Source organism: Dendropsophus ebraccatus, chromosome 2, assembly GCF_027789765.1.
Source record: "Dendropsophus ebraccatus isolate aDenEbr1 chromosome 2, aDenEbr1.pat, whole genome shotgun sequence".
NCBI lineage: Eukaryota > Metazoa > Chordata > Amphibia > Anura > Hylidae > Dendropsophus > Dendropsophus ebraccatus.
In genome coordinates this window covers 39,265,878-39,282,326 of record NC_091455.1, presented here as the reverse complement: position 1 = coordinate 39,282,326, position 16,449 = coordinate 39,265,878, and the positions used below count along the sequence as shown (strand labels likewise).

Genomic DNA, 16,449 nt, shown 5'->3' with positions numbered 1-16,449 from the left:
TGACAAGTTAGTCTTCCCCCCTGCTTCCAAGCAAGGAGGATGTGTGTCGTCCCTCTCCTGCCTCAGAGGAGTTGGGCTTCTTCTCTGCAGCTCCCACTTCACCACTAGAAGTGTGGATTAGGTGCTCTGCTATATACCAGTCTTCGGCTGTATCTGCCTGCTCAAGTGACCGGATTCTTCTCTCTCATCTGGGTGTCATTCCGTTATCTCTCCTCATCGCTACAAGGATTCACAGCAAGTATTATTCTCAAGCTAATCCACCCAGCAACGCTATTCCTCTCATACTCCTACTCCCATCATCCGGCACGTATTCTCACAGCCTATGCAGCACCACTCCTGCTTTATTTGTCAAAGCCTGCTATATACCCGGTTGCATCCGGACAGAACTGTTGCTACTAGTTACCTCATCTATAATAAAACCGCTGTTACTGAACCCTGGCATTGGTGTCCACTAACTGGTGCCCTGACTAAGTGCAGCGAAGAATCGCATGCCCATCATCACCCGCAGATTCCACAGACCGGCCCTACAGCTGTGCCGCCCTCAGGCCTATACCGTGACAAGTATAACCCCTGCAGCTGCCCCGGTCATTGCCCGCTCATAACACCAGCACTGCGGAAGTGGCCCCCAGGGGCCAGGGCATCGCATAGGCTTTATAGGAATCACTTGTTAACATCTTTGATATTCACTTATGTATGATACATGATTGTCTCATTTGTCATTGGACACTTTTAATAAAATGAGTTTTAAAAAAAATAGCATATAGCATATGATATCGCAGTATTAGTTTTAAGGAAAATATCTCTGTAAGATGGAGCCATCTATAGAAATCAACAGAAGAACCTTCATATGATATTGGAAGTACTATATACAGAAGTGTGTACATATGGCCTTATTTTAAGAGATAAGTGGTAACAGTTATGAGATCATCTGTAATGTACTGTTAAGATATTTTAGTGTAGGGTGAGAATCATAGGGCATTAACCCTACTCTGATGGCTTAAAGGGGCAAATGTATAAATCAGTTGTTGTTGAAGAGTAATACAGTTTTGTAAATTACTTCTTGTTAAAAATATTCAGTCTTCCATTACCTATCAGCTGCTGCATGTCCAGTAGGAAGTGGTGTGTCCTTTCCAGTCTGACACAGAGCTCTCTGCTGCCACCTTTGGCCATGTCAGGAATTGTTCAAAGCAGAAGAGATTTTCTATTGGGATTTGCTTCTGTTCTGGACAATTCCTGTCACAAACAGTGGTGGCAACAGACAGCACTGTGTCCACTGGAAAGGATACACCACTTCCTGCAGGACATACAGCAGCTGATAAGTACTGGAAATTCCTAACTAGAAGTAATTTACAAATACATTTAAAATAAATTTTTGCACACGAGAAACAGAAAAAAAACAAGTTCTGGTATATGAGAAATATTTCAAACAAATTAAATCCACATGTAACTTGTTATATATTAATACTGGTGTGTTTGATAGTGAAATTTGAAATATAATTGGCCAGACTAGATCGTGTGACTATATGTAATAATTGCTATAGCAGGATGGTTGATAAGCGCGGCAATGTCTGGCTGTTCAGTATTAATGTTCCCAGCAGACAACCTCGAAGGGATGAGGGCTGTAGTTGAAGGTAAACACCGGATCATGTCTGGGATATGGCTGATCTCTTGGAATTTGGAATTCAATATGTTGCAGTAGAGACGTGAAGAAGATGAAGAGATTCATTTTCGCCAGCTGCTCTCCCACACACATCCGACGGCCTAAACATAAATAAAAGAAATATGACAAAAAATGCAGCTCAAGCTCGTGACTCCATATCCTATACAGTATATCATACATGAGTGTCATCCATAGAACCTGCGTGTCACCTGATTATAAGGGCATTTTCTGAAGTAAAACTGATACTGCTTTATATTTAAGGTTCATTGTGTGTCGCCATTGGATTTTTCCTGAATTTTCCCAGATCTGTCCTCATTGTATGGGCCTTACAGTTAGAACAATACAGAGGGAACATACTGCAGCCCCTAGTATCAGATACCCCAGCATATTATAGACCCCAGTATCAGACACCCCAAAATATTATAGACCCCAGTATCAGACACACCAGCATATTATAGACCTCGTCATCAGACCGCCAGCATATTATAGGCCCCAGTATCAGACCCCCAGCATATTATAGACCCCAGTATCAGACCCCCAGCATATTATAGACCCCAATACAGAGGGAACATACTGCAGACCCCAGTATTAGACCCCCCCGCATATTATAGGCCCCAGCATCAGACCGCCAGCATATTATAGGCCCCAGTATCCGACACACCAGCATATTATAGACCCCAGTATCAGAAACACCAGCATATTATAGACCTCATCATCAGACCCCCCGCATATTATAGGCCCCAGCATCAGACCGCCAGCATATTATAGACCTCGTCATCAGACACCCCAGCATATTATAGACCCCAATACAGAGGGAACATACTGCAGCCCCTAGTATCAGATACCCCAGCATATTATAGAACCCAGTATCAGACACCCCAAAATATTATAGACCCCAGTATCAGACACACCAGCATATTATAGACCTCGTCATCAGACCGCCAGCATATTATAGGCCCCAATACAGAGGGAACATACTGCAGACCCCAGTATCAGACCCCCCATGCATATTATAGACCCCAGTATCAGACCCCCCCCCCATGCATATTATAGGCCCCAGCATCAGTCCGCCAGCATATTGTAGACCCCAGCATCAGACCGCCAGCATATTATAGACCCCAGTATCAGACCCCCAACATATTATAGACCCCAGCTGCTTGCTGGCAGTGACATAGAATGGAAAGACGGAGAGGGGAGGACAAACTCTGCTTGCTGTAGAGATTACTCTCCCTATACCCTTCTCTATACCACTGCCAGCAAGCAGAGTTAAGAGGATAGTCTTTGCCCTCACATAGTAGTAAGGCCCCTATATGTATCCTAATTTAGGCATCTCCTTAGTTAGTTAGCCCCCCTCCTTCCAGCAGGTGGAGATTTGTAGGTCTAGATCAATAATATGTACAGGACATCCTGTAGTCATGTGGTGAGCCCCGGCTGATGTTGTATTGGTAGGACGGCCGGTCACTTGCTAGATGGAAGTGTGATGTCACTACTGTGGAGGATGGCCGAGAGACACCCGGACCTTAGGGTTTTGTCACGTGACGCCAGTGCCTGGTGGGCACACAGGTGTGATGGCATGCTGGTTGTACCCTTGCGGTGCAAGTGCTGTGCAGGTGGTAGTGAATAATCACAGACTCAGGTGGTAATGTTGACTTGGCTTCCTACTTGTAAATGTGCAGCAGGGAATACAACGGATCTTGACATACACTTTATACAGTTCCAATAAATACACAAACATAAAACGACCAGATCTGTGTGATAAGTGCTGAGCAGGATATAGTAGAGTTGATAAGGTTGTACTGAGGTAGCATAGTAGAGAGGAGGGTACCGCAAGAGTCTAAACGCAAGTAGTAATGTGCTCTGCCGGGAGGTTAGAGTGTCTAGAAGAGTACTTGTAGAAAAAAAAGAAGAAGAAGAAACAACCTGTGCCCATGTATTGACTTTTCCTATAGTCTTCACACCACCTTATGCCCACTAGTCCTTTCTCCACAGAATCTCCACTAAGACTCCTCCCTCACCCAAGGGACTAACTTCCTAACCAGCGTGTGAGAAGCACTGTGGTTGGGTGGAAAGGGTGCAAAAGAAGAGCAAAAGGGAAGAGGTGATAGGACAGAAGAAAGGAAAGATCCTACTGGTCTACAGAATCTGGCATATATAAATACAATAAAATTTAAGACACTTCAGCCATGCAGCTTCCACACTTTAGTTATACAATACAGCGACATCTAGTGGTAATCTCTAGTAACACTTCAGCTGCAATAGGACTACAAAACGTACAGACTTTTACGAAGGGTGTGGATAATAGTAACACCCCTAGTGGGACACCACAGTCACATGTGCCGTCTTTCAAGGCTTCCAGATGGTATTTGTCAGCAACACTTCCTTGACTGTCCAGTCACCAGATCATCACCTATTACTGATCAGTACTGTACCTGCGGAGAACGGTATAAATGCTTCATTTTTTACGAAATTTCCTTTTGAGTCCAAGAAGTGTTCTGGATAGAACTGATAGGGTTTCTTCCATATGTTCATATCCTTCAAAACTGATGTCAGGTTGGGTATGATTGTGGTGCCCTTAAATGATAAAGAAGCAAATAAATATCATGGGATACTTTTCTTTAAAGGGTTACCAGTCTCTTTAACCCCAAATTTTTGTTTTTGCACATATTTTTTTTCCCCCCTTGTTTAAAGAGGTACTCCGGCGGGGGGCATTTTTTTCCTGGGATCGGGGAGGAGGTGTCTGAGGGAAACGACGTCCACTCACCTCCCCCGTTCCAGCGGCGCTCTGGTCCCCGGATCCTGCGGACTTGATCCCGCCTCCTTCACTGACTGGCTGAGCGGACCTGAGACGTCACATCTCGGGCCCGCGTCAGACAGCAGGAAGCGGCGCGATGCGGGACCCGCCTCTGGAACCGGGGAGGTGAGTGGACGTCGTTTCCCTCAGCCACTTCCTCCCCGGTGTCAGAGAAAAAATGCCCCCCCCCCCCGCCGGACTACCCCTTTAAAAAGCCACGTCTGATTACAATGATAGGCAATATATAATATAGCTCTTATTTTATTTCACTACTAAAAAAAATTTTAATCTAAAAAAATGTGTTTAATATTGCTCTATTCTGTTCCTTATAACACTTTTATTTGTTGGTAATTTTTTTGCGCCATAATCTGTACTGTTTTCCTGTACTTCACAAGGGACTCTTTAAACTCTTTTTATTTATTTATTTTCTGGGTGTGATGTGAGCAACAATTGGCAATTTTGCACTTACACTGTATACCGTGCAAGATCGGGAATGTGATATTCTAATAGTTTTCAGTTTTTCTAATAGTTTTCGGTTTTTGCATGCAGCAATGTCTTTTTTTTTTGTTAACTCTTTTACTTAAAAACAGAAAAAGGGGAGTGATTTAAACTTTTATTATGGGATGGGATTATTTATATTTTAATTAAAACTGGGGGTTTTTTTACGCATGTTTGTAGACTTCTATGAGCAATACTATCACTGCTCATAGGGATCAATGCAGTACATGCTATCAGTACTCGATTTTTAAGGCAGCTTTTAGCAATGGCCAAACTGGAACAGCACTGAGAAGCAGAGGAGGCCCCGGGCAGTAAGTATAAAGTCTAATTCTAAAACCACCACAAATGTATTAGTTTTGGGGCTCTTAGTTCGGTATTCTGTAGTTGCCATTCCTAGTTAAGCAGTTCCTCAGTACTACAACTCCCATGATGCAATGCTTTCCCTCAGCTGTTTATCACAGTCCTCCCACACTGCCTACTCCCCTCGTCCAGCACTCCTGCCAGTTCCCCACCCACAGCCATTACAGATCAACTTATTCCACTGCAGAACATTGCTCAATCTTTGAGGTTGCAGCACCTGCTGCATTTTTCAGCACAAGGCAGCATTTTGTAATCTCACTCTCCCTAAATGTCTCTGTAGAGATATGTATGAATATATCTGTGTATATGACAGGATAATGATGAAGTAGGCTGGTCAGAGATGGTGACATCACAATGTGATTTATTGATCGCTTCTATAATTGTATTGGTGCTTGTCAACAACCAATGGCTTTATTAAAACCTTAAAAGCATATGCCCAGCTGCAAGGACAAGTCAGTGGCTCCCAGCAATGGCGGACTGCCGAGGGGGTGACACAGGAACCAGGCTTTATAGTTTCTTCAATGTCTAATCTAAGACTTAACCAGCTATCTGGATTGTTGGGTGCGAGGTTAACAGCATTTTACTGTAAACACATTTTCAACCTTACTCAACCTTAGGGATGTCAAATCCTTGGATATTGGTGTCTCTGTAGGTCTTATGGAGCAAAGCCATAGGCAAAATGTTCCCAAATCGCTGGGATTCATGGATGACCGCGTTGGTATATGGCATTTTAGACTGATCCTCCATTGTGGGTTGTCGGTCTACACCGACTACATGATGAATTTCTTCCCGGACCTTTGCTGCAAAGGGGAACATTCAATTATTATATTATTACTATATACAGCATTAGGTTTCATTAAGAAATTTTACTACGTTCCACTGCTTAATTTTTGTTTTTTTATTGGCAGCATATGTATAAGCATGCTGTATGGGAGCTGTCTGCTTAGTACACGGCCTTAGTTCAGACCCTCGCCACTAAGCAGTGAATGTCTACAGAGAACGTCTCTTGCTCTAAAGGACCCAGCCAATGGATTTCAAGAAGTCTGTGTAATTCTGTGTAATTATTATCATATCAACTGGTGTCAGAAAGTTATACCAATTTGTCAAAAATATCAAGTCTTCCGGTACTTATCAGCTGCTGTATGTCCTGCAGGAAGTGGTGTATATTTCCAGTCTGACACAGTGCTCTCTGCAGTCACCTCGGTCCGTGTCAGGAACTGTCCAGAGCAATAGCGAAACACTATAGAAAACATTTCCTGCGCTAGACAGTTCCTGACACAGACAGAGGTGGCAGCAGAGAGCACTGTGTCAGACTGGAAAGAAATACCACTTACTGCAGGACATACAGCAGCTGATAAGTACTGAAAGACTTGATATTTTTGACAAATCGGTATAACTTTCTGACACCAGTTTGATATGAAAACACCACTACCACTTTAACCCATAAGTGACGGCCAATACACCTTTGGCATGGCTGTGGCCCGCCTCCAGTGCATAGAGGCAGGCCAGCGCACGGCAAAAGAGTGGCGTAAAAGACATGTCAAAAGTTTTTACAAACCACAGTGATACTTTATGGCCCAAAATATGGCGGTCTTTAAAGAACAACTCCAGGTAGGGTGATTTTTTTGTAAAAGTGCTGCGGAGGCTGAAAGAAGTAACATGCTCTCACCTCCCCAGCTCCAGCAATGATGCCGCATACCGCCGGGAGGCCAGAACGGCGGTACGGGGCATCACCTTTAAGAAGATGACAAGTCGATACTTACTCTGGATATGTGGGTGAAGCAACATCATCAAGATAGACCAACGCAAAGTGTTAGATGTCGTATCCGTCCCAGCTACGAAGAAATCCGCCAAGACAACAAGAAGTGTGTCTTCAGTGAAACTGCTGCTTGGATTATCCTTATTCTAAGATTACAGGAAATATAGTCAAAGGAGAAGTCCGAAAATTTTAATTAAAGTATTGTATTGTCCCCAAAATGTTTTACAAATCACCAATATACACATTACAGGAAATGCATATAAAGTGCTTTTTTCCCTGCACTTACTACTGCATCAAGACTTCCCTTCCTGGATAACATGCTCATGTCACTTCCTGCATAACATGGTGATGTCACTTCCTGGATAAAATGGTGATGTCACGACCCGACTCCCAGAGCTGTGTGGACTGTGGCTGCTGGAGAGGATGATGGCAGGGGGATGTTCAGTGTCCCTCCAGTGCCCTGTGTCCCTCAGTGTCCACCTGCCATCATCCTCTCCAGCAGCCACAGCTTTGGGAGTCAGGTCGTGACATCACCATGTTATCCAGGAAGTGATATGACCATGTTATTCAGGAAGTGATATCACCATGTTATCCAGGAAGTGACGCCTTGATGCAGTAGTAAGTGCAGGGAAAAAAAGCGCTTTATAAGCATTTCCCGTAATAAGTGTATATTGGTGATTTATAACCTTGGGGGGGGGGGGGGGCAATACAATACTCTAATAAACATTATCACTGGATTTTTCCTTTAATATTGAAGACCTTTTGGATTCACAATATTATGAACCAATGTGCAAAAAAGGAGGGGTCAGGAAAGGGTTGTTATATCTATTAATCCGGTGATTTCTATAATTCCACAATTCTTCCTTCTTGGTGTTACAAATTCAGCGAGAGCGTATGATCAAATAATCCTTTTCAGCCTGGCCACTAAGGCTAATAATGTCCTGACACATCCCGTTCTGAGAAAACTTTCCAGCAGTATCCCCTTCCTTCCATAGGTAGGATTACAATGAAAAACGACACCTATATGTATACATAAAACAGGATCGGGACATTCACAATAGGTAATGCTCAATGCTCAGCCTCCCCCTCTCTGCACAGATTTTATAGTATGACTAATAGAAAACTCCCATAGAATTAAATTGGGTCAGCTCTAGTTTATTGTTTACAGTGTCCATGGGGGCTGCTGTGAAGCTATTGCTAAATCCTAAGGATAAATTGAGGATTACCCTGCAGCAAAGACTTCCTTACAGAAGTTGGGGTTAAAACCAGGGGATTCCTTAGATTTGACACTTAAGGGAAGCCAGTACAATGGGGGAGTGCAACAAGAGGTGGGGAGAGGTATAGGAAATTGTGATAAAGAGATACTTAGTGTATGAGCAATGGAAAACATTGGAGGTTAACTAAACCTCTACTTTACCAATAGAGTTTTGAACTCTACCAACAGACTTGATTGAACTCTACCAATAAAGTGACAAGGATGTGTACACAGTCGTATATCTATAGTACAGGAGACATTTAGTTACCTTTTCAATTTCCTCAAAATAGGTATCAATGAAGTCTCTCCTGATGGCAGGATCCCAAGTGTCTCTGTGCTTCTGGATGATGTCTCTTAGGAAGTCTAGATAAGTACGCTGGATGCTAAAAAGCTTCTGATGGGGTCCGGGCACCTTCATGAGCCACGGGAAGAGTTTATACAACTAAAGAGGAGACATTTTGTGAAGATCTAGAATTATGAAATTACCTTTTAGAAGATTCAGTGCAATAGACAGATTGATGTGTATATGAAGAGCACAACTCATACAATACCGTGTACAACATTTCTTTACCTCCAAACACTTTAACTTGGCTGAAAAATGTTTTTCAAGTGGTTTAGTACAAGGCATCTTATGTTTTATTTCCCTGCTCACTGACATCTACTGGTTTGGTTCTCCCACAGATCTATACAGCACGGAGTGATGAACTTAAAGGGGTACTGCAGCGAAAATCTTTTTCTTTCAGATCAACTGGTGTCATAAAATTATTTAGATCTCTAACTTACTTCTAATAAAAAAATCTCAAGTCTTCCCATACTTATTAGCTGCTGTATGTCATGCAGGAAATGTCTTTATATTTTCAGTCTGACACAGTGCTCTCTGCTGCCACCTCTGTCCATGTCAGGAACTGTCCAGAGCAGTATCAAATCCCCATTGAAAACCTCTCCTGCTCTGGACAGTTCCTGGCATGGACAAAGCTGGCAGCAGAGAGCACTATATTAGACTGGAAATAAAAAGTCATTTCCTGCAGGACATACAGCAGCTACTAAGTATGTGAAGACTTGAATTTTTTTAATAGAAGTAAATTACAAATCTATATAAGTTTCTGACACCAGTTAACTTAAAAGAAAAAGATTTTCACTGAACATCACCGTTAAAGGGGTTATATCAAGATTAAAAGTTATCTCCAATCCACAGGATAAGGGATAACTATATGACAACTGGGGGTCCAATGGCTGAGTAGATTCACCATAAAAACATAGGTCAATTCCCCTTAGGCAGCACATAGATAGGTAAATAGATAGATAGATAGATAGATAGATAGATAGATAGATAGATAGATAGATAGATAGATAGATAGATTATAGACTATAAATAGATAGATGATAGATAGATAGATAATAAATAGATAGACAGATAGATAGATAGATAGATAGATAGATAGATAGATAGATAGATAGATAGGAGATAGATAGATAGATAGATAGATAGATAGATAGATAGATAGATTGATAGAGAGATAGATATTCACCTGAGTGATGGGTTTGGTTTGAAGCTCGGCCAGTTCTTTCAATAGATAAATCATCTTCTGAAATGACAAGTCGCTGTATTCAAATCGGTCTCCAAACATAATGGAGCAGATGACATTACTGATGGAATTAGTAATCATCATAAAGGGATCAAAGGGATGTGCTGGAAAGAGACATAACCACAACAGGCACACATGATACAGTATATTTTGCACTTAGCTTTTCTCTTCTAGTTACACTGATACTAATACTAGAATGATAGTTTGTATATGTATTTCCGTTACCATCAGCGGCCTGAAAAGTAGAGCACAGGTGTCTGGCTTCTTCACGGATACGCTCTTCCATAGATTTCTTTCCCATACCAAAGTTTCTCAAAGTGTGTAGGGCAAATCGCCTTTGCTCCTTCCAGTGTTGACCATAGCCAGTGAAGGCGATCCCTGAGGAAGAACAACTGCTTATCAGAAGCTTCTGCTACGTGCACAGGTAATGACCACAGCACATCTGCCCCCTATTACACAGGAAAAATACTTTTTACACAATGGAGGAGATTTATGAAGTCTAAACTCACCACACTCCCATGATGTCCTCCTGCGTTGTCTCTGGGTCCCCCGCTGAATGCTCCTGCCACCATTTCAGAGAACAACTCATCTTAACAGTGACAGCCTGCTCAACCAATCACTGGCCACAGCATTGTACTGTTCAGTGGGGGACCCAGAGATGCTGCAGGAGGACATCAGGGCAGTGTGGTGAGGTTTAAAAGTTTAAGCAAACCAGTGACCTACCCCTACATCCCCCCCCCCCCCAAACCTCCAGTACCATTCCACCATTCTGTTGTGCACACAGTCACAAGAGGAATTGAGTTGTGTGGTCAGCAGTAAAGAGAGGGGTGAGGCTAGATTTGCAGCAGCCAAGTTACAGGTTTGCTTTTCTTTGATTCCTCCAGATTCCCATGTTAGCTCCCTCTGTTGGTCAAGAGTGGGAAATGTGAAAAAAAAAATAAAGTTTTTACTTTCTTTGTGTGTTTTCTGATAGCTTGGGGTGGGGGGACATTTTTTTTCCAAAAATATATAAAAAAAAATAAAAATCCATTTCATCTCTAGTTTTTTTTTTTAAAATGGTGACACAAAGTAGAGTTCTCCACTTTGGACAATGTCTTTTTTATTAGAATTACAGTACGTAACAATGCACAGATCACAAAGTGTCATTCTGATGGGACTATCAGCTCACAGAGTAAGGCAGGATAAGATAGCTCCTGCAGAGTGAAAGACAGCTACTCCAGCAAAGAGATGGAGATTATGAACAGAGAAATGATGTCACGGATACATATTTGAGCAGTAATGTAATGCATGAGTGCACATTTTATCATAGATCTAGGAGCTGAACTTTGAGCTGCGATCTGTAATATATCAGAATGACATAATGTTTGCTATTCCCTGTGTGCAGACTAAACAAGTGCCGATACAAGACTCTCAGCTTAGGTTTTACATTTACAGTCTTAAGGGTTGAAAAAGGTGGAGATCTAACAAGCTCGGCCTGCTGTTTATTGTATAGGGAGGAAACAGAGACAAAGGTATCAGAAAAACAACAGATGCTGCTATTTTTATTTTTTTTTGCTTATGCTGCTGTGGGGCTGTCAACAAATAGGCTAGCAGCAGTCTATGTAATAAAGGGGGCAATATGAGTTGCAGTCTATGTGAGAGTTGGCACTATGAGTTTTAATCTATGTAGGATATGGGGCACTATGAGTTGCAGTCAGGGGCGTAGCTAAGGGCTGATGGGCCCTAGTGCAAAATTTTAATTTGGGCCCCCCTCCCCGTAGTCACTCTAAGGTGGCACCCCCTAATGTATATATAGCAAACCAGTACTCCTCCCTGTGTCCCCCTGTATATAGCAGACCAGTACTCCTCCCTGTGCCCCTGTATACAGCAGATCAGTATCCCTTCCTGTGTCCCCTGTATATAGCAGATCAGTATCCCTTCCTGTGTCCCCTGTATATAGCAGATCAGTATCCCTCCCTGTGTCCCCTGTATATAGCAGATCAGTATCCCTTCCTGTGTCCCCTGTATATAGCAGATCAGTATCCCTTCCTGTGCACCCTGTATATAGCAGACCAGTATCCCTTCCTGTGTCCCCTGTATATAGCAGACCAGTTCTCCTCCATGTGCCCCCTGTATATAGCAGACCAGTACTCCTCCATGTGCCCCCTGTATATAGCAGACCAGTACTCCTCCCTGTGCCCCCTGTATACAGCAGATCAGTACTCCTCCATGTGCGCCCTGTATATAGCAGAACAGTATCCATTCCTGTGTCCCCTGTATATAGCAGACCAGTACTCCTCCCTGTGCCCCCTGTATACAGCAGACCAGTATCCCTCCATGTGCCCCCTGTATACAGCAGATCAGTATCCCTTTCTGTGCCCCCTGTATATAGCAGATCAGTATCCCTTCCTGTGTCCCCTGTATATAACAGACCAGTACTCCTCCATGTGCCCCCTGTATATAGCAGACAAGTATCCCTCCCTGTGCCCCTGTATATAGCAGACCAGTATCCCTCCATGTGCCCCCTGTATATAGCAGACCAGTACTCCTCCATGTGCCCCCTGTATATAGCAGACCAGTATCCCGCCCTGTGCACCCTGTATATAGCAGACCAGTACTCCTCCATGTGTCCCCTGTATATAGCAGACCAGTATCCCTCCCTGTGCCCCCTGTATATAGTAGACAAGTATTTCTCCATGTCCCCCTGTATACAGCAGACCAGTATCCCTCCATGTCCCCCTGTATAGAGCAGACCAGTACTCCTCCCTGTGCCCCCTGTATATAGCAGACAAGTATCCCTCCCTGTGCCCCCTGTATATAGCAGACAAGTATTTCTCCATGTCCCCTGTATACAGCAGACCAGTATCCCTCCATGTCCCCCTGTATATAGCAGACCAGTATCCCTCCCTGTGCCCCCTGTATACAGCAGACAAGTATTTCTCCATGTCCCCCTGTATACAGAAGACCAGTATCCCTCCATGTCCCCCTGTATATAGCAGACCAGTATTCCTCCATGTGCACCCTGCTGCACTCCTCTCCTCCATGGTATAAGTAGGATCCTGCAGGGCTGAGGCTCCTCCCCCTGGTCGGATCCCAACCCCATACCCCTCAGCTCTGCAGGATCCATCATACACCACTGAGGAGAGGAGGATGGCAGCGTCCCTGCAGTCAGCACCTCACCTCAGAGGAACTTGAGTGGATCGTGCTGCTGCAATCCTCCTCTCATCTCCTCATCACTGTAACCGGCTCCTGCAGGGTGGAGGCCCCTCCCCCAGACCAGGTCACGACCCCATACTCACCGATTTCTTCCTTTCCTGCTGCACAGTGTTATGACCTGGCCTGGGGGAGGGGCCTCCACCCTGCAGGAGCCACTTACAGTGATGAGGAGATGAGAGGAGGATTGCAGCAGCACGATCCTCTCAGTTTCCTCTCAGATGAAGCGCCGCCTGCATGGAGGAGGCCCCTGCCATATCTGGAGGAGAGGACACTGGTACTTTCTGTCATCTGACTAGGTAAGAGATCCAGTCAGATGACAGCAAGTGCCATCAGTTATGTCGGTGGAGCTGGGGACATAGTGCGTGGGCTGGGGGCCCACAGGAGAAAGTGGCGAGGGGGGGGCGGTGGGCCCCCCTAGCGTAGGGGCCCGGTCGCCTTGGCGACCGTTGCAACCCCTATAGTTACGCCGCTGGTTGCAGTCTATGTGAAAGTTGGCACTATGAGTTATAATTTATGTAGGATATGGGGCACTATGAGTTGCTGTCTATGTAAGAGAGGGGGCACTATGATTTGCAGTCTATCTGAGAGAGGGGGCACTATGAGTTGCAGTCTATGTAAGATAGGGGACATTATGAGTTGCAGTCTGTGTGAGAAGGGGAATATGCAAAAGAACACTGCAGAGACACCATCACATGTCTTGACGTCAGTAAACTAGCCAGACCTTCTTCCGGGAAGGAACAACCAAGCCAAGGAATGTCTCCAGTCAAGGAAACCACCCAAGCAAGGTATCCATCCACAGACAGCTGTTTCGGGTTATTTGCCCCTCATCAGTGTGGAGTAGGAATCTGGCTAGTGGGAGCAATGCCTAGTAAGTGCATGCAAAAGGACGCTGGTTGACCTCAGGGAGATTAACCAAAACACCGCAGAGACACCATCCGGTGTCTCGACGTCAGTGTATTCTAGAACATTGACCCCTGGGAAATCAAATATGCAAAAGAACACTGCAGAGACACCATCACATATCTCTACGTCAGTGAACTAGCCAGACCTTCCTCCGGGAAGGAACAACCAAGCCAAGGAATTGTCTCCAATCAAGGAAACCACCCAAGCAAGCCTGTGTGAGAAAGGGGGCACTATGAGTTGCAGTCTTTGTGAGAGAGGGGGCACTATGAGTATTGAGTTGCAGTTTATGTGAGAGAGGGGGCACTATGAGTTGCAGTCCATGTAAGATAGGGGGCACTATGAGTTGCAGTCTATATAAGAAAGGGGGCACTATGAGTTGCAGTCTATATAAGATAGGGGGCACTATAAGTTACAGTCTATGTGAGAGGGGGCACTAAGAGTTGCAGGCTATGAAAGATAGGGGGCTCTCTGAGTTGTAGTCTATGCAAGATAGGGGGCACTATGAGTTGCAGTCTATGTAAGATAGAGCAAGAGGGCCTGTGAGTTGCAGTATATTTGAGAGGGGGGAGTCACAAGTGGCAGATTAGGTAAAAGAGGCAGAGGAAGAAGTGCAAGAGAGAGCCAGAAGTCAATATGAGGGGGCATGGGGAGCTTTGTATGAAAGGGTTTTTTGTATCTGATTTGGGATTTGAATGCATTTTGTGCTTTGGTAGGGGCCATCATTTGGCCCCTACCAAATTTTTCAAATTCGAATTTTAAGTAGTCATATTCAACTAGTGATACAAGAAAGGCCGGTGACCTCTGAGCTACAGACAGAAGCCTCTATTACAGGAGTGCATTAAACTAAAGGAAACTGACTCCTAGAATTCTGGGAGTGACTCAGTCATGTATCCACCCTCCCCTTGGCAAATATGAACACAAATCTAATAAACTATCATAGGGAAGAAGAGGTAGGTACCCCCTGTACAAAAGTATGGACACCCACCATTATGCAATCCAAGATGCTCAAACATAGGTATGGAGGGTCTGTCAGCGGTGTCCTCTGATTTCGTCACCAGTCCTTCTTTTATAGCCTCATACCCATTTAATACAACACAATTCTCGGTGAATATTTGCAGGCTGAATACACTTCCATACTTTTTACTTAACTGTAATGAGAGAAATATGACAAGAGGTTAAAGTGGTATCAATGGCTCTAAACCACCTTAAAAATAATTTCCTTATTCATATGATACAAACATATTCCACTGCACAGACAAGAGCTCACACTCACAATGGTCTCTGCTCCCGATGGGGCTCACAATCTAGATTCCAAAATATCCTATCCGTATGTTTCTGCAATGAGGAAGTGTGGTGGTCTACTCGGCCGGTGATGTTATTTGTCGCGACGCCAGTGCTAGGTCAGCACAAAGGTCTGAGCTTGGTACTTGTTTTGTATATGGCCGGTTTATGTCCCCATATGGTCGGTAACCTTCGAGTTTGTTGTGGGTCTCTTGGGCTCTTGTCACTGCAACCAAGATTGTGGGTACAGAGTCGCTTTAACATTAAGGGCACCCCACAATCCATATGGCCAGTTACATGGGAATTATTACATCCCCATCTGCTGTGCAGCCCTATCCCAACTTTACTGCACCAGCCCAAGGAGCGTCGGATAGCCACGTGGAAGCCTTCCTGCCAACCTGAGCATAAATGTGACAAGCTGTAACCCACTGTCCCCAGCCATGCCACCGGCTCTGTCCCATCTGGATTCTAACATTTCTATAATGTTGCTTCTTTGCTCACAAACATGGTCATTCTTACAGCAGATTTACCTGGGTTAGGCTTTCGGGAAAGTTTTTGAAGTCCAGTTGGAAGACATTTCCCACCAAGGGCAAGGGTGAAGGTCCCGGAGGGTAATTGTGTCCTTTTTTATTCTTCACCCAGAAAATCAGTAGACAGAGCACAGCAAGAGCCAGGCCCAGGCAAGCAGCATTCCCACCAGACAGCAAGGAGGACGGGACGGAGAGAAGCTCCATGTCGGATCCTGTGCTGCTCCTTCTTACAGGACTTTATAGTCACACTTGTGTAAGGTAACACTGCAGGAATTACCTATTCTTCCCTGTCTCTCCCATGCATATTATCAGCCGTGACGCAGTGACGTATAACACTACAGCACACAGTGCTTCCCTTTTGGCTTTGTTCCCAGCCCGGCCCTTGTAAACTGGATTATATCTCTCAGTCTGCTGGTGAACTGTAAAATTCCTGGAGGACGGATACTATTACATTACTAATAAAGCAAATCAGAAAGTAGACCATAGGTGAATGGCAAGCCCATAACCTGCCAAATACTACCCACAACTACTGCTCATATGTTTTTGGAAAAAAACAGATGCATTTGTGTGCATCCTCCTTGATCCATTTTTTCCATTGACTTGAAAAAAAAAAAGGATCAAAACACATCCT

At 44.3% G+C, this 16,449-nt stretch overlaps 1 protein-coding gene across 1 annotated transcript; it reads right to left on the bottom strand.

Moving 5' to 3' along the window:
• Positions 1 to 714: 714 nt before the first annotated feature.
• LOC138783118 (cytochrome P450 2D15-like) lies at positions 715 to 16,160 on the bottom strand. Its single transcript, XM_069957392.1, has 9 exons — positions 15,819 to 16,160; positions 14,993 to 15,155; positions 10,135 to 10,287; positions 9,853 to 10,013; positions 8,592 to 8,765; positions 7,073 to 7,214; positions 5,922 to 6,109; positions 4,090 to 4,231; positions 715 to 1,761 (listed from the first exon to the last, which is right to left on the bottom strand). Exons 1-9 carry the CDS (start codon positions 16,020 to 16,022, stop codon positions 1,583 to 1,585), a joined length of 1,506 nt encoding a protein of 501 aa, XP_069813493.1. The 5' UTR covers positions 16,023 to 16,160; the 3' UTR covers positions 715 to 1,582.
• Positions 16,161 to 16,449: the final 289 nt, after the last annotated feature.